General features: G+C 40.5%; 1 protein-coding gene across 1 annotated transcript; it reads right to left on the bottom strand.

Annotated features, from left to right (window-relative positions):
• Positions 1–706: 706 nt before the first annotated feature.
• On the bottom strand, positions 707–21246 carry LOC137914328 (ATP-binding cassette sub-family C member 12-like). Its single transcript, XM_068757933.1, has 30 exons — positions 21236–21246; positions 20768–20899; positions 20448–20594; positions 20049–20196; positions 19096–19332; positions 17853–18026; positions 17502–17649; positions 14781–14929; positions 14546–14653; positions 14178–14408; positions 14021–14092; positions 13599–13723; positions 12751–12823; positions 10828–11031; positions 10417–10551; positions 10023–10113; positions 8504–8560; positions 6933–7025; positions 6732–6835; positions 6447–6623; positions 5941–6167; positions 5470–5607; positions 5077–5266; positions 4901–4990; positions 4506–4701; positions 3219–3378; positions 3039–3117; positions 1716–1829; positions 869–1033; positions 707–799 (listed from the first exon to the last, which is right to left on the bottom strand). The coding sequence occupies exons 1-30, from the start codon at positions 21244–21246 to the stop codon at positions 707–709; spliced, it is 4068 nt and encodes a 1355-aa protein (XP_068614034.1).
• Between the last annotated feature and the right edge of the window lie 1972 nt (positions 21247–23218).

A 23218-nucleotide genomic window follows, 5' to 3' on the forward strand; every position in this document is an offset into this window, starting at 1 on the left:
ATTAGATGGAATTCCACAACATAATTGCATGCCGACAGAACAATAGGATTGCACAACAGTTAGATAAATGGACTATACTGATTAAGTATATACATTAAGTCACATACGAGACATCACATTGTAAACTGATACACAGGGGTTTTAGATAGGCTGGGGGGAAGCCCCACCCTTAGGGGAGGGACTGAAACGAATGTGTTAAAAGGAGACGGCAAGAAGACATTGTTTGGTTTGGGCCCTGGGACAGACACAAGGAACATGGCCTAACCTCAGCGCTGAGTTTCCTCACCAACTTGTACCTGATTTATCGTTTATATAAATGTATAAACTTGACCAACATTCTCTTCATTGAGTACACACATATGAATGGGATCAAAGAACCGGGGAGAGTTGAGGAAAGCTCTAACACAACCCTACAAGACTGTTTCAAATTCCATAATAATCAACCAAAATATTGAAGAACAGATTTTGAAGCTCTATTGACTACAATATTAATATTTCAAACTGAGCCAGAATCCGCAATCTCTTCTGGATCATCACCAGAATTTAATCATCTGTTCCTGGTAACATAGTTTAAAGGCAAATTAACGGACAGACACACAGACAGACTCCGACGATTACATAACCTCCACCTCGCCTCGGCGGAGGTAACTAGTGTCCCTCTTGCTATTAGTGCTGAGGAGCTGGCGTGTCACTGGGCTTCAGTGGCTCAGGTGTTCATAGTGTTAGCAGCAGCAAGGAGTGAATAGAAGTGAGAATCTGGTCTTTGTCTCAGCACGTCTGGACTGTCCACCTCTGCCACCTGTCAGGGAGAACATGTATTGTAAGTCTGGCTTCAGGATAAAAAATAAATAGTGATTCTGTTTGTTACCTCTCCACTGTCCATGACCAGAATGCGGTCTGAGTTTATCACAGTGTTGATGCGATGGGCGATGGTGAGCACGGTGCAGCCCTGGAAGGCTTCTTTGATGGTGCTTTGGATCAAGGTGTCTGTCTCCGCATCAATGGATGCCGTTGCCTCATCTAAAAGAATAATCTGTTGCACCACAGGAGAGAGAGTTTGTGCAGATGACAGCAGGAAAGGGGAATACTTCATAAAGGCTGATGACTGAGGATTATTTTTCACCTTCACAGAGTTAGTTGTTCAAAATTCTTCATTCTCTTAACTGCTTAATGCGAAAACCAGATTGCAGGATCTACCGGAGCCTATCCCAGAAGTCATTAAGTTTGAGAGCATAAAAGGTCCTCATTTTAAACAATTCATTAAGTTATTTTTCAGCTCAAATCAGTCCCGTTAATGATAATCAAATAAATCTATTTTAACTGCATGCATTTTCCCCCTAAATCATTGGAAATGGTCATATGCTGTATACTGGTAAAGACTTCAATTTTTGAAGTGATGACAGCAGAATCAAAGACAAAAATGGAACATGGCTTTGTGGTTGAAGTGAAATTCCTCCCAAGAAAATACATTCTTGGAGAACTATACCATGCATTCACACATGAAGGGAAAAAAACATGAACGAAAGAATCTATCGTTAGAGAGATACATGGTTTGAGATGTTGCAGAGTCGAAAGGAGAAATTATGTGAGATATGGAACTAAATGAATAAAAATTACATGGAGTTTGAGTTTGTGTTGCAAGACAGGCATGTTCAGCAGCAGCAAAGTACCTATACAAACCAAATGATTCAGAGGGGACAGACACCTGTACAAACCTTGGAGTTGCGGAGCAGTGCTCTAGCCATACAAATCAGTTGTCTCTCTCCTACAGAGAAGTTTTCACCATTTTCAAGCACCGGAGCATCTAGTTGCCCGTCCAGTCTGGAGATCTGAGGAATGCAAAAAAACCCAGACCTTTTCTGTAATCCCGCTAACAGATAAACAGATGCTGACAAAAACATATACTCCTTGATGGAAGTAACAAATCTGTTTACATGCTCCGATGCAGAATTGACTCAGCTGTAAGTCAACGCTCTATATCTAATATTAAAAACAAAACTCAATCTGGATCCGATCCGGATGGAGTTCGGTTGTGAGATAGAGGTCCCCACCCTACATGACTGTCAAATTCCATAAATACCAGTCAATAATCAACTGAGGTATTTAGGAATAAAATTAGAAGCTCCATTGACTGCATTGTCAATGCTTTTTTCAAAGTGATCCAAAATCCAGGATCTCTTCTAGACAGTAATACCTCAACACACGAGCGTTCCGAGATATGAGCCTGACTGCAAGGAATATTTTGCATTGAGATGCAAGCTTGAATTTGAGATGCGAGCGCTCCAAGCCTGCTTCACCCGTTCAGTAATTTTCGCTGTATTTGTGAATATTAGTTATAAGTAATGTGTCCAAAGAAAGAAAATGGTAAGGATGACAGTGAAAGAGAAAACTCACGAGGACGATGGAGACGAAGCTTGGATTTGTCTTCCTGATTGGTCTGATTACTTGTTTTGTGAACTCTGCCTGTTTCCTGGAACTTATCTATCTCCCTGCCCCTATCCTGATCTGCTGGTGTGGACTGTCCACCTGTGCTTGAACATTAAAGTTACGTTTCTGGATTCCCTTCTCCTGTCGTGCTTTTGGATTCTCTCTGTCTGCTCTCTGACAGTGCTCTATTTCTAGCGAGGTATTCAATCTAATAATCTACAATATTTGTTTTGCCTCTTAATATTCTATGCATGCCAAAATAAATGCCCTTGCGTGCCAGTCAAGACACACATGTCTTAGGTTGCCGACCCCTGCTGTATATCTAAAGATGGGATACAATTACTTCCATCCCAATTCCATCGCTCATACAAATCTCATCAAAATTCCTTTTTATGTCATTCTAACAGTAAAGCAGACGTATGCTGGCAAAGAAATAACCTCATTGAATTCCACACTTTGTCACTGTCTCCAAGGCTTGAGCTGAATTGAGCACAAATTCACAGTTCTTGGGAAATGTATGTATAAAAAGTAGCAGATGCTAATTTGGTTTATATAAATGACCAAATACTTCCTCAGACTGTAAATGTACAGTACTGTTAACATTAACGTACTGAGTCCTTCATGTATGTCTTGTCCAGTGCCTCCCAAATCTCCTCATCGGTGTAGTTACTGAAAGGGTCCAGGTTGTATCTATTGGCAAACACACACAGCAATATCACAGTAGCTTAAATATGTGACAAACAAACCAATTAAAACAGTACATGGATACATAAAGATGAGACATTATTTACCGGACAGTTCCAATGAAAAGCACAGGGTCCTGGGGGATGATAGACAACTTGCTACGGAGATCCGTCAGTCCAATGGACATAATCTCAACTCCGTCTATTAGGATGGTTCCTGCTGCCGGCTCCACCAACCTGAACAGAGCCACTCCTAATGAGGATTTCCCTACAAACACACAAATGGCCAGAATGGTTTACAAAGGTAGGGTTACTATTAGCACAATATTGTCATGGCTGTCAACAAAATAAGGTTGCTAAGATTTGTATTATGCATATGAGTACATGATAATGATATGTAATGATAATGACACTATGATCATGTCACACACGTCATACTGTGTAACAAGTTGGGCATCGGCCTGTAAAACGACTCCACAACCGATTGAAGCTGTTTATAAACAATCTCTAAAAGTGTTAGATAAAAAGCCAAATCGGTATCATCACTGTCATATATTAAAGAAACATGGGCGATTAAGCTGGGACAACACTGTTAAACACATCGATGCAATCTTGATTTATAAAATCTTCCATGGCAGAGCACCTCCTCCATTACAAGAATGTGTCAAAGTAAACTCAAACACATCAACAAGAACAGGCTCTAGAGGTGTCTGTGTCATTCCATTTAGAAAAAGTGCCTTTGGTCAAGCCACTTTTTCTGTTCGTGCTTCTCACACTTGGAATTCTATCCCAACCACGATACGTGAACTCCCGACTCTGACCTCTTTTTCCGAACAATTTAAAGCATGGCTATTGGAAGAGTAACATTGTAGCCACACCCATGCCAAAACTTATATATTTGTTTACCGTTGGCTAATTGTTGGGGTACAATCCGCAGTTTTTCTGATAATGTCAGGCTCCATGTTCCCTTTCACCTGACTGTCTCTTTCTAAAACAGAACATGGCGTGAAGACTCACAGGACTGCCAATCGCTTTCGTAACCTACCGTATTTTTGGGACCATAAGGCGCACTTGAAATCCTTTCATTTTCTCAAAAATCAACGATGCGCCTTATAACACGGTACGCCTTCTCTATTAATTCTGGTTTTGCTTACTGACCTCAAACCAATTTCATGTGGTACACGGCGCTCAAAAATCGGTCAAAATGTTTTAGTACGACTTTGGTGAGCTACGAAGCCGCACTGCTTGATGGATTGTCGGAGCATTACGGCTCCTGTAATCAGGAGTCTCCCAGAGTAATACGTACCGGTACTGTGCTTCAAGGAGAACCATCACCTCGGCCCTGCAATTATTTTGATATCTAAATTAGCTTGACATTTTTGTAAACTGCCTTACCAGAGCCTGTTCTTCCCACGATTCCCAGTTTCTCTCCAGCTTGGATGTGGAAATTCAGCTCATTCAGGACAATGGGTGAATTCTCCCTGTACCTCATGCTATAGCCCTGGAAGGTAATGGCTCCACTCTTTGGCCAGTCCTCTGGGATTTGAGCATCAGCTACCGGTATGTGTCTGGGGGCCTCAGACTTACAACCCTGGACACAATAATTAAGATCTTGTGTGAGTGAGTGGACAATAAGGGTGTCAGATGATAATAAATTGCAGAGTTGTCCTTTTTGGTCAAACAAAAACACAGCAGCATTTGTAGGAGGACCAATGTGGGTGGATATATCGGTGGTAGCAGCCAGAAAAACTCTGCTATTTTTCTGAGGCAAAGAAGAGTAGAGTTCTCACTGTGATGTATTCCAGCAGCCGCTCCACCGAGTTGAACCTGGCCTCCACCTCGGTAGATTGCCTCACTACATACTGAAGCATGCCCGTCAACTAGGCAACAAACAGGTGTATAAACACATGTTGGAGGTCTCCTCTTTCTAAAAATAAACTCATGTTCATCCATCTGCTTTGTTTACCTGTATGGTGTAGGACATGGCCAGGCCTTTCGAAGCTGGATTGATGACTTCATTATCGCCGAGTACTACAAACAGAGACACCACCAAACCTATAACTGCAGCCATAAAGTCGAGCCAGAAGGATAGCCAACGTGTTCCAGACTGAAACAATAAGTACTGGTTGGAGTTGATGTCATTCAGTGTCTTGAATCTACAACATGAAAAAGGATGGTGTTTACTCACATACTGCAGATAATAAAAGTATCTACAATAAAGAACAGAATGTGAGAAACTGTAACTGAAAGATCATCATCTGCATAAATGTACAACAGAAGGAAGATAGTTTGTCATCATCAGCAAGCACATGAGGTTAGTAAAGAAAATTGATGAACATGAGGATCGCTGGCATCTTACTTTTCTATGTGGCTGTCTCTTATGTTGTAGGCATGGATGGTGCTGAGGCCCTGCAGGGTAGAGGTGCTGAGAGAGATGACGGGAGAACGACTGATGTTCTCCATCCTCTTCATCTGACGGATACTCCTCTGGAATATACTGCAGGGGAATCACAGGTAATATTCAGTACTGTATACTTCTTTAATATGTTGTTATATTCCTGTACATTAATGCTTGTCCTAAAATACTCATAAATGCAAGAATTGTATGACAATCTAAATCTTGCAAATTACATTCATGTCACTTGGCAAATTAATCATATGACATTTTTATGATCCCATTCTCCAACAATTCCTGTTTGGGACCTCTATTATATTTACTTGAAAAGGACAAATCTAATAGAATTTGAGCATTAGAGCATGTTATGTGGCAGAGAATATTGCACAATTCAACTAATAATTAAATAATTCAATTAATGGCTATCAAACTCACAAAAGAATGAGGGTGAAAAAGACTCCCAAAATAGCCACAACAACCAGCATGGGGGGGAAAACACTGGAGATAATGATAATGGTAAACATGACCATGAGACTAAAATTCAAGAAAGGGTCCATATGGAGGGGAAGCACAGTGTCCACTTCCTCCTGATCTTTGGAAAAGCGGTTGAGAATGCGTCCAACTGGTGTTGTGTCAAAGAAACTCATAGGACTGGACATAATCTGAGGGGAAAAAATTGTTATTACTTTAATTATGCTTTTGCTTTTGTATTATTTACACTTTTATGTGTTATCTGTTGTTTAGATACACGTAGTTACATAATAATATAATTGTAGGTATACAAATGGGTATTTATCTGGTGCATAGGAACAGATTAACCTATTTTCCATTATTTCTTATAGGAAATATAGCTTCGGTTTCCGAACAAATCTGTTTTCAAACAGTGTAACGGAATGAGTTATGTTCGAGAACCGAGGTTCCACTGTTTTCTAAAATGTTACCTTCTTGAATATGATGTTGTGCAGATGGCAGGCGGCACTCAAGGTGATTCCAGTATAAAAGAAGCATTTGATGATGGCAAGTGTCACCGTGGCAATAATCCCCACACCATAAATCATTTGGTAAAATCTCAGGCGTGGGTTGTCTAAGATGCTACCCGGATTTGTAGCATTTTTTAACTGGAAAATAAAATAAAATAAAAACATTTGATATTTACAAATACTGTGACCATGGAGTTTAATGTGTGTAAATGTATATGTGAGAGAAAGGGAAGATATGCTCCTCACCCCATCACCCTGCCCCAGCCAGAAACTGAGAAACCAGTTGCTGAAGGCTGTGGATCCAATCATCAGAATGAAGTTAATCATAACAAGGAAGATGATGAAGTACCCTGAAGTAAAACAGTCACACCAAATACAGCTAGTTTGGCCATGTGTCATTTGTATGCATTTATTCCAGTTCATACATGTGGACTGTCTGTATCAGACCTCCTGCTGCCTGGCAGTATCTGTGATAGATTCTCCAGGAGACGGCGCCTTCTTCAGAGGACTCCTTCCTCACCAGCTGATCATCACCAGCAGCTGAAAGCAAAGAAAATTATGAACTAGAATAATAGAATTTCTGAGTGACGGGCTTGATAAGGATGTGCAGTTGGAAACAAAACTCTTTGACATCCATTGCACCTAAATTTACATAAATGCCAACTCCATTATCTGAAAACCATCAAGATAATAAAGCTAGCATCCGGGGTCTCTTGATTGACTTAAAACTTGTGCTTCAAAGAACACTGGGGCAATGTGGGTTTGGCTCGCTGAGAAGAGGTAGGTTTAGAGAGATAATTATGGGAGGTGTTTTGTGTTCATTTCTCCATATTTAAATGTCCTGGTCCAAGATGCCTCTGTCTGGCATTGATGTGTGATGTATAATATGTTAAAGCTGAAAAGCTTATTGCAGCGGTAGGCATCCTGCCCATGCTCAGGTCAAAGTGCCAGTGACATCCCACTCTGGAATCCCAAAAGTGTGAACCCCAAAATGCGGAGACGGAGGCGAGATAATTAGTCTACAGTTAATTTAATAAGGAAATAACGAAAACTACTCAGCCAAAAAACTCAAGAGGGATGGGCTGATAGTCAGTAATAAAACAAAAATTCACAGCTACACAAAAAGGAACCAAGGTCGGCAGACAAAAATACAAAATCAAAATGGCACTGCCATAGAGATTGCAACCACCGTATTGGTCAACCACTAAGCTCAGCATATGGAATGTCAAAAAAGTCAGACACACCCGACACAAATATCTTGTTGGGAGGGTACAGAAGCAGGTGACTACCCTAGTTATCAGATGTTTTCCCCCTCCCTCCCTTGTGTGTGTCCCAGGTGCAGGCAGTGGCTGTGGGATGGATTCTTTGATCAAATCAATCAGAAACTACCCTCAGCCTGGGAGCACTGCATGGAGTCTCCTCAAACATTGTTTATGATTGAGGTCCTCAGTTCACGTCGCATGCTTGAACTTTCAAGGCTTTCTATTCAGATCTGGGGTGTGATGACCAGCGGGTAGGCAAAGCAAGATAGCCAGAGCCTAGGAGCAACCCTGTGGTGTGTGGTAGCCCAGAATACTGCTTCTCAGAGTTTACATTGATTGAATATGCACCCAGTTCTCTCTCCAGTACGGCCATCGGGATGACACAATTTGATGTGCTCTCGGCTGTCTCCCCCCTTTGTTCAATGTTCAGGAGGGGGAGATCGCAGTCCCAGGAGGAGGAAAAATTATCCAATGATCCAGGGGGTCAATGTGGACTCAGTGGATGACAAAAATATAATTGACAATAAACTGGACTGGGCCTGTGTATACTGATAATTTGTATTTCTGACTTTGTTGAGTGAAGCACTGTTGCTGATATAATTTCCCTCCGGGATTATTAAAGTATTCTGATTCTGATTCTTTAAATCAAACCGTCTGAGCCCAACCTTCTTTAAGAATTTGGATGTACATCTGAAGTGGGTGACCCTGCACCAATATCTCATTCATACAAAAAAACAAACAAAGAAAAACACTTACATTTTTGGTCTGTTGTTTGGATTGTTCCATCATCCTTTTCTTCGGACATGTCAAATGCTGAAAGGAAGTGCACATAGTAAAGACAACTGTAAATAAATTGACAATAAAGATAGGAATTTTTGTATGTAGTAGTAGTATGTAGATTCAGATTCAGATTCAGACAACTTTATTTATCCCAAGGGGCAATTCAGTTTAAGCAGTCTACCAGACCATACAATACAAACATAATAAATAAATAAAATAAAATAAAATAAAAAATAAAAATATATATTGTGAGGGTCATGTGGCTGCACTGGTTAATTGGCCTTATGACGCACACCTGTTTCTGCCTCTCACTCCAGGACCTGCGGCGTACGGATTGGCTGCGGTCACCCCGGACACACCTGAGGCAGATTACCCGTCCCTGGGATCCGCCTCGCCCTCGCCGACCGCAGCTGATCTGTGCGCCCAGGTCGTGCGTCGCATTTTCCGTTTGTTAACGATTTGTATCTGAGCTTGCTTTTTGGTTTGTTCTTTTGGCTGTGCCTTTTTGTTAAACTCTATATTTTCGTTGGGTTCCAGCCACCCCGTAACCCGTGCGCAGCTCCGGGATAGTGACTCTTCTGATGAACATTTTTCAGTAAAACATCAAAGTCACGTTTGCACCGTCTCTGTCCTCTGTTCCTTGGGGTCCCCTCGCATCGGTCCATAACAATTTATATTAAAAAAGACACTCAGTATATGGACAAATGCTACAACAAAGCCATACCAATGTTTAAAAACATGCAATATACAGTTTACTGGCAATCAGATTTGGTCTGCTACCTTTCTGCACTGCTGCCACACCCTTTGACCACCTAGTTATACTGTTTGTATACAACCGAACACCACTTGCGTTCAGATCGGGGAAGCCGTTCATCCCAATCACCCCTTCTCGTTCTGTTACTGCACACATGAGCGTTGTAGTCCCTCAGAAGAGAAATGCAGTCCCCAGTCAGAGTACTATCCAGTACCCCTCCAGGGACTCCAAGAAGAGTATGCATTGCTGTTCGGCGTGTAAACCAAAACAACAGTGACACACATGTTCTCATCCTGAATGTACAGGGAAGCAACCCTCTCGTTCACCGGGGTAAACTTGCATATTGCTGTGGGGCTATAAGCAAGCCCACACCAGCCTGCTGCCTCATTCCGCCATACAAGGCGATGTCACGGTCCTTGATCTTTTTTCTCTTCCTTGGAGTTTTTAACTGCCATGGGAGACCCGACCAGACCATAAAACTCCCAACAACATCGCTCCTGGGACCATTCGAGCACTCAAACTCCCACACTATGATAAGGTGGAAGTTCAAAGGGGAGTTTTACAAACTATGTAACTGCTTTTAGGTATTCATCTTTGCAACTTACTTCACATTAGACAGAATGCAAGAATTATTTATCATTGTATTTTTCTACAGCAAGGCATAATATATAATGACATATATTCTGATTTAAATCATTATTACCAAACAATAATTGCTGTTGCTTTTTTGCCTTTCCATACCTGGGTTCACTGCACCACCAAATGTGGGATTTGCGAGCTCAACCTCTTCCAGCTCTTCATTTTCTTGGGGTGAATCTTCTTCTGCCTGAGTCTGTAAAAGATCAACAAAAGCAATGAGTCTGCATAAAAGCATCTGCTGAGCCTTTACTGCAGTTGATGATAAACCACTTACTACCTTTTCAGAATATATGGTCCTGTTTCTACAAATAAAATGTAGGTACAGTAGCTATTATTATTAGTAGCTAACTATTTTTTTTTTATTTATTTATTATTTTTTGTGTTTATAAAACAAGAACAGGTGAAAGGGATTTACATCTAGTAAGGAAGTAAAATAATATACATTGTGAGAATAGCAGGGCTACATCTGAGGTCTGAACTGTAAGTGCTGTTTTACTTTTGACTGTTCCAGCTGGTAGTTGCTGATGAGCTGAGCGTAGCGTCCATCGGCTTTCATCAGGGCATTGTGGTCTCCATCCTCGAGCACTTCTCCATCCTCCAGGACCAAAATGCCATCACAGAACTCCAGATACTGACACACATTAGGACGACCTCATCAATGAAACCATCCCAGCCCCGTGGCCAGAGGTGTGAAGAAAAACATTTGTAGCAGCCCGACATTACTTTGTGCTGTGGTTTACTTTACTTTGGACAATTCCACCATACAATATCATTTGTTCTAAAATTAATTTTAAATTATGTCTATCATTATGAGAACCTTATGAGGTTACGCATTTCAAAAAAGGTTTCAGGCTCAGTGAAAAGTTGCTGAGGAAAATATGTTTTCTGATGAAGTGCATCTTCTCACCTGCAGCTGGTGTGTAACCAGTATAATTGATTTTCCCTGCAGCTCCTTCTTTATACATTCCTCGAAAATGTGTTTTCCTACATGAGCATCGACAGCAGATAGTGGATCATCAAGGAGGAAGATGTCTTTATTGGAATACACAGCTCTGGCCAGGCTGATCCTCTGCTTCTGCCCCCCTGATAGATTCAGCCCTCGCTCTCCAATCTGCCAACAAAACAGCAGAAAACTACAAAAACACTGGCTACAGATTCTGTATTATAAAATGCCATTTTTACTTTCTTAAATGTCTAGCAATGCAGATACTAAATGATTGGAAATTTCATTTCATTTCATTTTCTAACCGCTTATTCTGTTATCGGGTCGCGGGCCAAGCTGGAGCCAATCCCAGCAGTCAATGGGCGAGAGGCAGGGGACACCCCGGACAAGCCGCCAGTTCATCGCAGGGCAACACAGAGACAGACAACCAGCCACACACACACCCACACTCACGGACAATTTAGTGTCACCAATCAGCCTAGGCTGCACGTTTTTGGTGGTGGGAGGAAGCCAGAGAACCCGGAGAGAACCCACGCAGACACGGGGAGAACATGCAAACTCCTCACAGAATGGCCACAAGCCGGAGACGAACCTGCGACCATCTTGCTGTGAGGCAACAGTGCTTACCACTGCGCCACCGAGCCGCCTGATTGGAAATGGGATTCGAATTATTATAATGAGGGTTTTTAAAGTTACTTTTTCTCTTTTGTTTGATAGTGACGGTGCGGGCCTCTCTCCTCAGCCTGGTAACGCAGGCGAGGTCACATCGAGCAGAGGCCTCGGGAACGTGGATTATTACTCCAGAGTTTTTCGTCACAACGCAACGCCTGAAAACAACAGCTGCAACCTCATTTTATAATTTATTGGAGAAGCATGGCTTAGGAAGCAGGCTTAGGAAGCTCTGAGGTCATTCTGATAGGAGATTGTAATACCAATGTCCTTCGGAAAGACACTCCCACTTTCAAAGCCTTCAGCAGCTTCTGTAATTTGCATAACTTTACCCAGCTGATTCAGCAATTTACAAGGGTAAACCCCACTTCTTGAAACATCATCGATCTAATCCTGGCATCGGACAAATCTAGAATCAAACAGTGGGGAGTGCAATTTAAGTGATCACAATATGATCTTCTGCACTCGTAGAATTCATAGACCTGCAGTTCAATGTCACACCACAATCAACTGCAGAACTATGAAACTACGCAATGTGGTTAACAAAATGATCAAAAATGCCAAAATTAATTTCTTAAATGAGAACATTGAGGCAAACAAAAGCAACCCACAAAAACTGTGGGAGGCCCTAAAACAATTAGGCTTCAGCAATAGACTCGAAACAAAAACCAATAATTTCTGCATTAATTCAACTGGTTCACTCCAGACCAAATAGTTTTAACAGCTTTTTCACCACTATTGCCACCCTGTTGGTCAGCAACCCCCCCCCCCCCCCCCTCCACATTCAGGTCTGTATGGTTCTGACCACATCCAAACACTACGAGAATCCAGGTCCTAAAAAGAACACTTTCTCTTTCATTCGTTCTTGAGTGTGCTCCTTCTGGGGATTCCCTCATTCTATTGGGGGACTTCAATGCTCATGTTGGCAATGACAGTGAGACCTGGAGGGGCATAATAAGGGTGTCCATATGTGCACTTGGCACCAGGACACAGTAAGTTGCAGTTTGATGATCTATTTTATAGTCATATCGGCGAACTTGCGGCCGCATGTCTTGGACACTCGGGCGAAGAGATGGACGGAGATGTCAACCGATCATCACCTGGTGGTGAGTCAACTCCGAGGATTGTAAATGCCTGATTTAATTGCAGTTTTCGGGTGGCGGTTGTGACACGACTTTGATGGGTGCAGTGCGGCGGAGTCATCAGTAAAGGCCCTACCTCAGTTTTATCACCATATGGGAGTATTTTAAGGTCAGGTCTGAGGCTGCAGACACCGAGAACTCTGTCATATCTGTGAAGTAAATCAAAACAATATATTATCTGAAGCTTCAAATCTTAAAAGGTCATTTTAAAAACATAATATTTTATGCAGATTATTTTATGGGAAGAAACAACAAAATTGGAATGTACCATTTCAGATTAATATGAATGGAAAAAAGACAAGATATTTTGACAATTCTGAGCATAAAATTTGTTACATTTCATACTTAATATCTTATTAAATCTATGTGCGTAGTTAGTGCACAAGTCCCTGATCTCCGAGAGCAGTCTCGCCATGGTGGCGCGATCCTTGTCGTCCTTCTTGACCTGTTTAAATAAATTGTCCTTCTCCTCCTGTTTGAGTATAATTAATCTTACATTTTCATAATTCTTCATTTACTTCAGGCACCATGCTCGCAACATGCCTACATTGATTCATTGACCTGAAGTGACTCGTCAAAATACTGTTCATTGTTAAGCAGCTGCACCGCTTGCTAATTAGGCAGACAAACAGGATTTCCCAGTGATAGCTCTGTTAGATAACACAATGGCTTTTGCCCTTGTTTGATAACCGTGCCAGATGCAAACTCACAAGGATAAGAGGAACGTTTGTCATGTGACATGATCACAGAAAATATGACTCATGCCTTGTATGAACAGTCAACTAACACTAACCTTAACCCTTGTTTATACAGTAAAACATCACATAACCTGCCCTGTTTTTAAATATGGCACCTATTGTTTCCATATGCAAATTAATCTGTAGAGTACAGAAAACAAAGGTGTCAGAGTTCATTAATAATTACCTGTCCTGGTCAAAGGGTTGCTCCATTAGGATGTTTTCCTGGACAGTTCCATGGAATATCCAGGCTTGCTGGGAAACGTAAGCGAATGTCCCATTAGTTGTAAGGGAGCCCTGCAGAAGGTACATCTATAAAATAGATCACAGTGTGTCATACACAAGCAGTTAAATGTAAAACAGAATGACACTCTAGCACTTCTCGAGCTATCTATATTAATTTCAAACTAAATGGCAATCAATAAAGTACTTAAACAGCATAAAAATATATAAAAACACCTGGGGTGAAAATATAACCTGCTTGGTAAAGAAAAGTGAGGATTATCATTTTGAGTAAGATGAGAGTGGTGGACAATTAAATACAAAACATTCAAAGGCAATAAGAATGCCACATGTATGAGATGGTAAAAGAGACTGAATAGAGTTAACCTGCTCCAAAATGCTGGATATCAATGATGTCTTTCCACTCCCCACGTTCCCACAGACACCAAGCAAGCAGCCCTTGATAAGGAAATAACACACAGAGTAACTTTAACTTTACCACAGTCTCAAAAACACATTTTCCCACATCATTCTGGAATCGTACCTTTGGCAGTGTGAATGAGATGTTTCTCAGAGATGACAGAGTTGCAGTCTTCTCAGTTTGGGACATTTCATCTCCTTCGTGCACATCCACCCCATTGGCTAAGCTGGGTGGGGAGTCCAGCATACTCTCTGGTTTGGTCCAGGAAAATGTTGCATTTTCCATGACAATGGCTAAGTCACTGTCTTTATCCTGTCTCAGGTAGGATTCTGGATTCTGGATTAGCAATAATTTCTAAACACAGCCACAGAAAATATTTCATCTTAAACACATTGTTTTCCATATTTTTTGAAACACCTTGTGACTGCAGCTGAAATCCACAACAGTGCTAAATCTAATGATCGCTGCATCTAGAGCTCTGAGCAGTTTACCCTCAGCCGTTTTATTGATACAGCAGCTTCAGCCAGGGCCTTCACAGACAAGGGCATTAGAGACAAGCAGAACCGTGTAGCATTGAAGATGGCGATGGTGGTAAAGGCCTGGTAATCACAAAGAACACCGCCGCAATACTGATTAGTTCTAAAGTTTAAGTTTGATATTCATATCGACTGTGAGCAAGTTGTCAAATCCATTGAAGTGTATTCAATGGACTGCGTTGGTACTCACATCAGTCGTGTTGAGATCAAACTTTAGCAGTGTGTGTACTAGGAAGGTGGCAACTGTGGCAAGTACGGGGATGATGATGGTGATGCTAACATTCATATTCTGCATGTAACTGACCATTTCCATTTCTCTCATCTCATGTTTCCTTATATCTACAAGAAAGACAAAAATCAGGGTTTTGGAGATGGCGCTCTATGGTATTAGTATTTCAGGTAAATCTATTGATCATCGATACACAGTGCAAACACGTTTTAGATCGTGACAATGCAATTATAACAGAGGGATAGTTGCTTCCTTAAAAGCACAGACTATATGTATATATTCACTCATTCATCTTCTTGGAGACGAGACGATCATAATCATCTCGTCTTCAGCTGCTTAACCAAATCTGGGTTACGAGTTAAGATGGACCCTATCCCAGCAAACTGCGGTTGAGAGGCATGGTACACTCTGGGAAAGTCACCAGTTCATCGCAGGGCCACACAGAAAGACAGACACACCTACTTATGCTCGCACTAATTCATTCGAATAATCTCTATAGTGACCAATTAATTCAAGTTGCATGTTTATTGTGGTGGAGAAAGCCAGATAACCCAGAGAGAACCCACACAGACACAGGGAGAACATGCAGACTTCACAGAGAAAGACCCCAGGTAGAATGAAACCAAGGACCTTCTTGCTGTGAGGCAACAGCGGTACCCACTGCGCCACCGTGCTGCCCACTATAGTTATTTACACTATAAATATTTATGACAGCAGAGCACATCTGGAGGACGATGTGTTCCCACACCCAAAGGCACCTGACCATCAATGCTTGTGGGGTTCCATAACAAGTACAAACTAGCTACAGTGACAATATCCGACTTCAAGTCAGATTCAGTTGAGAGCCGTGAACATATCCTCAAATGTCTAAATTCACAAAATAATGTATTAAACATTGTAGAGAAAATTGAGTTATTCTGCTCATTTGTGTGCCACAAAAGGGGCAAAACCTGACTCGGTCGCTGTCCATGTTCGATATTAAGAACTCGAAATGATCCGCTCACGTAATCACTTCCGGGTCAACCAGAGAGCATTAGGGCGTTCCCTTTCCGTTGGACGAATTGTTAATGTCGATTGCACTAAATGTAAGTATTTCAGGATTTGTTCATTTGTTTTCTGAAATGTAAATTTGTTTCGTGTTTTGTTCGTTTGTTTTGTGAATTGAAAATGTCTTTTCGGAAATGTTAATTTGTTTTGTGAAAGGTTTGCACTTCAGGGCCACCGTACAACTGTGACTGAAAAGTGAGTGAAGAACCAGCATCAGGGTGCAAATGTCACACCTTGTGACCTTTCCACACTAACTCCCCCGTCTTCTCAGATCCACATCATGCGATCACTTCATTCCTGTAACCTGTGCTCCTGCCATCATCTGCAACTCATCTCCCATCAGCCTGTGCCCTACTTAGTCTCTGTTCAAGCCACACATCACTGCCAGATTGTTAGTGATGTTTCCTCCCTTCCAGCATTCCAAATTGCTCTCCCGTGTTTCGACCCTGCCTGATTCCTGGATTTTTTCTCTTTGCCTGCTCCTTGGGATCTGTCTGCCTGTCGATTCGGATTACCCGGTTTGTGACCTCTGCCTGATATTTGGAACTGCCTCTTTGCCTGTCCCTATCTGGATTTGTCTGCTGATCTGGAAATAAAGCTCTGTTTTTGGATTCCCTCTCTCCTGTCGTGCATTTGGGTTCTTACCTGCCTTGGTCCGTGACAGCAGAAGACACCAGCAGCCTTTTTATCTAGGTCATTACACTTCATTGAAAGACATAGATCATCCTCCATCCAAGATACCATCATTGTCAGCAGAATACACCCCCTAATCATGGACTGTAAAGACATGTCTTGTGACGTGAGTCTAAACTCTAAACAGTGAGACAGATCTTGAAATGTTCACAATTGTAAGATATGAATCTTGACATGAGGCACCAGACAAAGAAAACATGAACTTCTGGAGGAAAGGGTATACTGGAGAAATATGATTTAAAAAATACATAAAAGTACAGACGAACACCCTTTTCATTCACACCACACTATAAAATCACTAAAATACTTTTCTATTATCAATTGAATTGAAAATATTACAATAATACAATAATACATAACACATGATAAAAATATCAATATTTGGTCGGTTACTCTGATAATTTAGTTTTTCTGAATAAGAGACATTGAGCCAGCAATGTTTAATTAGTATAACACAGAAATATGGTGTCTAGTTTAATCAGAATCAGAATACTTTGATAATCTCATATGGAAATTATATTCCCATAGGGAAATTATATAAAGGACTGTTGCAGGCTGCTATGTGTCTCGGCACATGCAAACTTCATTAGTGAATTATTATTGAACAAGCTGAGCTGGCTGTAGGATGTCTGTTTGTTTCCAAATTTTAGCTCTCAAACTTTTCTCTCATTCCCATGATGCACTGCTGATTACAGTTATGTTTACTGTGCATTCCTGTTATCATCTTTAAGTGTTGAAATCATGGATTATTTCTTGCAAATTGCATTGTAGTTCACAACATGTCACAGCAAACTACTGTTGATTCAATTTTACAGTATCAATCAATTCTGAATGTATATTGCATGATTGTTTTTGTGTTTACCACAAAAGTGAGAGTACAAATAATGCTTCTATTAGAAACTTATCTGAATGTAATAAAGCATGAGGCTGCCTAAATCATACCTGCAATCTTTTCCTCAAAAGAATCTTCCCAGGCGTACATCTTGATAAGTTTGATGCTGCTCAGAATCTCATTCATTGTTCGAACACGGCTGTCAGTTAACACCATGGCTTTCCATTTGAACTTGTTAATGACCATGGCTAAATAAAACTGAGAGCAAAAAACAAACAATAAAATAATGTGAGTGACAATGGAAAACAAGCAGCATTGTGGTCTATCCTTCTGGCAGAATTTGTTAAGGAAAATATCCATATATGTAACGTGGAACTAACTAAATAACCCAGGAGTATCCAAACAAACTGCAGAAAAATATAATCACAGACAGACAAGCAGACAGGCGCACACAAACAAACCTGCACAGGAATGAAGATGAGGTAGATGAAGACTCCTGTCAGTGCAGTGAAGCCCAGAATGAAGCAGGCATAAATGATACACACAAAAAACAGGACTGGTGCAGAGAGCAGATAGCTCGCATACACTACAGCCTCAAATAACTTGTGGCCATCATTGCTCATAACATTTGTCATCTGGAAGGAAGAGAGTGAAAGAAATGCAGTTATTGACATCAGCAAGATGGAACGTTAGTCAGAATTGGAGAATTCTGCTGCTTCATTTCTAATAATAATAATAATAACAATAATCACACAAACCATCCCATTTCTAATTAGTGTTACGATTTGTCTTTATCACTTTGTTTCTGTTCTCTCTTCTTTGTTACACACATGGTGGATCACATCACACAAATAGGTTTTAGTTTCAAATGAAACATTCAAGACAGGTTTTTCAAAGAAGGCGAGAACAAGTCACGCACACTCACACACACAGAAAATATATATCTGCTGCAAGATCAAAATGCAAGTGTTTTCAGTTTCAATAGATTTTATAGATGTTTGCATGAGACAGAATCTTTTTCAGGGAGGTGAAGCAACTCAATGGTAAACATGACACTGTCCCAGTGTTTTTTAAACATGTTGCCTGTGTAAAATTCTAAATAAGAATATATTTCAAAAGCAATAACATTTTCAACATTCTACTGTGTCAAAAGCACTGATTAAAGCACACACCTCCACTGAACTTTAAATCAGTCACGTATTATTCAAAGTCTAACTCATAAACCTGTAAGGAGTACTTGCAGGGCAAACTACTCCTATAGCAATATATTTAAATATAGTTCAGGTTTAATCCAGGTTTTTAATTGAATCTGCACCAGACTATACGCACAGATACAGTAAATACCTAAAGCCAGGATATTATTATCAGGATGTTATTATTTAACTACCTTATAAATTAACGAAAATGTTATATCTGTCTCTCTATGTTACTATTTTTAAGAAAATGTAAGAAACTTAGCCCTTTATCAATGCACACTGAAATTTAATGGCCGGGCCCAATGATCCATCCTCCCAATTTTCATGGCAATCCATAATTCTGATTAATCCTGTTGATAGTCTGATATATACAGGTCCATCAAAATACTTTTATCCTTTCATTTTGAACTCAGCGATTCTAATGGGCAAAAATTTGACAAAGAAAAAACTACAGGAGAAATGTGGGTAAATTACATCAAATAAGCTTTGACTCTTATAGGTTAGTTACCTCGCCCATTGAAACGCCGGTTTGCACCCGCAGAGAGATCACTTTCTGAAAGGCCACTGAAGAGAAGGCACCCTTTAACCTGACTGCAGTGCGCAGGTTCAGTGCACACAATAAAGATATGAAGAAGGCTTTGCAAAACTCTGTGGTAAACAAGCCAAAAGCCAGGCCAACGCCATACAGTATTGTGGACTGCTCCGGGTGTTCAGCATATGCTAGGATTTTACGAACCAGAATAGCCTGAGAAGACAGATAAAAATATAAGGTGTTTGCATATGGAACAGTGTTGTTAGATGATGCTCCCATGTAAGTGAGACATATATATATATTTTAATCCAACAAATATCTTCTTAAAACACATTTATTCAAGTGGAGGCACAATTATTATTATTATTATTTTACTTAAATAGAGGATACATTTACATCAACTGTATAAAATGACATAACACCATTATTTTTGTAAATGTAGTGAAAACAAAATTGGGATAGATTGAAAGGATTTACATGCAGAAAATGCGAATAAAAAATATGTTTTTCTTAAACATATATCATATATTAATAAGACAAATCCATTATATCAGGGGGAGAAGAGCTTTATAAGATCCTGAAGGTTACTTTGAGTTACTTACAGAAAAGGAGAATTTACAGACCCTAGCAACATTTAAAACACATTACTTTGACATTTTATCGTGACAACACTAAAGACAATATCCCACAAATGCACCCGTATTTTATCAAAAATATTTTTTATTTGTAGAAATGTTTAAGCTAAAGTATTTTCTGTAACCTCCAAACTAACCTTTCTATCAGTACATGTATGCTCTGCAAATTATTTAAAAAAACCCAATGTTTTCAATTAATTTCGAATCTCTTAACATCTTCTTTGGCAGAATAGAGGAATTGCTCTATTATTTGGCAAACATCAGAGGAAACCATTAATAGCTGTCGGAAATTACCGGGCCAAGGAACGCAGCAACCATGCCGATGATACCAATGAAGACAGATACAATCAACCTGGTTCTTTGAAATTGAATTATTGCTCGAACCAAAGAGGCCTTCTCCAAGCCAACCTTTGCCACTTCTTCCTTCCAGAGTCGGAAGAGCCTGTACCACATAAAATCAGAGTCAACGCTCTCAGCCTTGATAAATCATTACAAAGGTCAAGGTTAGGGTTAGCAAATACTCTCATGAAATGCACTACAGATATTCAACATTTGTAATTGTTTCCCTAACCACGATTCCATTTCCAGACAAGAATTTCAGCAACTAGAATTGTCAGCTATCAATGAGTCCCATACTGTCAAATGTTGTTTGAGAAGTATTGCACCCCTGAATCAGCCAGAATAAATTCAAACCTTTCTCCATTGCTGTCAGCTTTGTCAAAGGGTGACAGGTTGATCGTAGTCATGTCCATCCTTTTCCTGAATATGGCCCACATCATAGGAGTCATCCAGGCAAAGGTTGTAAAAGACAGGAATCCTGCATTGTCAACTGGGTGGGAACTAGACAAGGAAACACCATCCAATATTAGCTCTGCTATGGGTATAGCAGCCATAATGGCATTTAGATTAAAACAACAGCTATTATCCAGCTATCATCCATAGTGTATTATCCATTTAAGCCTATTTATTAATTGCATCCAAACAGACTAACAATGTCATTAAAAAACACTAACTCTGTTGAGGAGCAGGCAAAAGGCTTTAGGTTCTGAAGGCCCTGGCGGTATTTTTTGACTTGTGGAGGGTTGTCCCGTTCATTGATGTCCAAATCAGCATAATCTGCATTTGAGACCTCAGGTTTGTTTCTCCTTTGGAAAGCGTCATTCTTTAGAGTCAAAAAGATAGATGGGAGAGAACAACAGATTTCCACATTAAAAAGCAAAAAAAACAAAAGATGTACTTGAAAAAAATGGAGAAGTAAAGATGTCAGGCAGTGACAGCAACATGTGAACAGGTCAGCGGAAGCTACCGTTTGTTCTTGTGTCACGGGTTTGTTTTAAAAATGGGGAAAATGGTGGCCCAGCCAGAAAAACTTCAGTGTAGTGATCTATTTTATTTACACCATTCCACAAACAGCAGCAAACGTGAAAAATACTTAGTGCAGGCCAAAATACATACAAAAACAAAATAGTTGTAACACTTACTCTGGTACCATGAGCTACCCATGCTATCACTCACTCAAAAGCACTCCCTCCTCTAATTGACCAGAGCTCCCCTTAAATACCCATTAGCCCCTCCCCTGGGCAAACCAATTATTAATTACAGGGGTTTTAAGGTAATACTTGACACATTATGAACAACTCATTCCCGAATAATCAATAAATAATAACTCCAGGAATTGGCACATACCGACTTCCATACGGATGTTAACTTTCATATACAAACACACACTCAAGAAATACAATATACAATCAATCATAATGGAACAATCCGTGGTCACATGACAGTGAGAAGCACGCCCCATAGTGCCATTTAAGTGCTGATCAGGAAGTGCCATCAGTTCTATTAATCTATGGTCTCTAGTCCATTCTGTTTGCTGTCGTGTGCTGGGGCAGCAGACTGAGGGTCGCAGACTCAAAGAGACTCAATAAAGTCATCCGTAAGGCAGGTGATGTTGTTGGGGTTAATCTGGACTCCTTAGAGACAGTGATGGAGAGAAGGATGCTTCAGAAACTGAAGCATCCGGAACAACACTCCCCACCCCCTCCATCAGCTCCTGGTACAACGAAGGAGCACACGGACAATTAGACTGAGACCACCACCCACAAAAACTTTACGACATAGAAGGTAATTTGTTCCATTTAGATGCATCATTGTAAACTTCTATCACTTTTAAGTATTTGTATATATTATTGTAAATATTCTGATTGTGATTTAGCCTGATTGCTGACAGCCCCTGCAGGCAGCAGCACCAGCTGATGAGTGTGACGCGTAGGCTCCGAGAGCGCACCCTCGGATGCCACAGTGGGGGGGGAGTGGTGAAGGGAAACAGTTTGTGAGGCCATGAAAACCGCATACCCTACGGAGAAACAGTCTCTGCGCAGCTTGGCTCTGACACACGCTCTCTCTTCTGATGGAGAGCATTCAATGATGTATTTATCAATGTTGGACATATGAAATCCTGACGTTTTAGAAATAATTGAACGCACTACGAACAGCGCGACAATCTGTTTATTTCCACCCAATACCAGTAATCTAATTCTCTGTTTCCCTAAACATATACTTTTGCTACGAGTCTTCAGAAATTAGAATAGAAGTTTGCTACATACGTTCATGATGATTCTTGCACCAGCGTCGACTTCAGGCATCTGTGAGAGTGTTGGCACTAGCTGTTGGCAATATGCTGCCTTTGCATGGTTTCCTCAGACTTGTTTTGTTTCTTTCGACTGAAATGACAAAGTGACAAAGGTACACTACATTTGGAGTATTACTGTTTATTACTTTGCCTACGTTTTTTGTCATGCAAAATGACTGTGGAAATAACCGGTAAAACTACCACGAAACACTACGGTACGGGTTTTCATGAGATTTTAAGCTCTATTGTCAGAAAATATGACTGGTAGAAGTCTTTCAGGTGAATCTTCATTTTAGCGATCTTAATTATTTTTATTTCATTCTTTTGGTTAATTGCCCATACAATCATAGAATATAAAAACTTTTGCAGTTTGGTAAAGTTGGAAATATATTCACAGATTCTGACTTCCGGCAACAATAACTCATTGGTGATACACTGTCAAAATAGCAGTACACAAAGTACTCTTCAACAGCTGATATTCATTTTCCAACGCTATCTCGGCTTCAGCAGGGCATGGAAGTTGCCGGAGTCTATTTCAGGGCAGAGGTGGAGCTCTTTACATTTATTTCTCAAAACTGTCAGGGATCACTTTAAATTTAGCCTCTATATTACCTAACATGTTTGTGTATATATGTTTGCATTTCCCCTACAATATTTCCATGAATAATATTTGAATGTTATATTGATGCCAAACTCACCTCTAAGGAGACTGCTGGCCAACTACATCACACGCATCACTACATCAATGGTGTTATTTTAAATGGCACAAGAGAGCAGATGGCCACCTCTTGACGTGACAAAGTTTAAGATGACAGAGAGGTCTATTGTTTCT

This window comes from Brachionichthys hirsutus, unplaced genomic scaffold, assembly GCF_040956055.1.
Source record: "Brachionichthys hirsutus isolate HB-005 unplaced genomic scaffold, CSIRO-AGI_Bhir_v1 contig_209, whole genome shotgun sequence".
NCBI classification, from domain to species: Eukaryota; Metazoa; Chordata; class Actinopteri; order Lophiiformes; family Brachionichthyidae; genus Brachionichthys; species Brachionichthys hirsutus.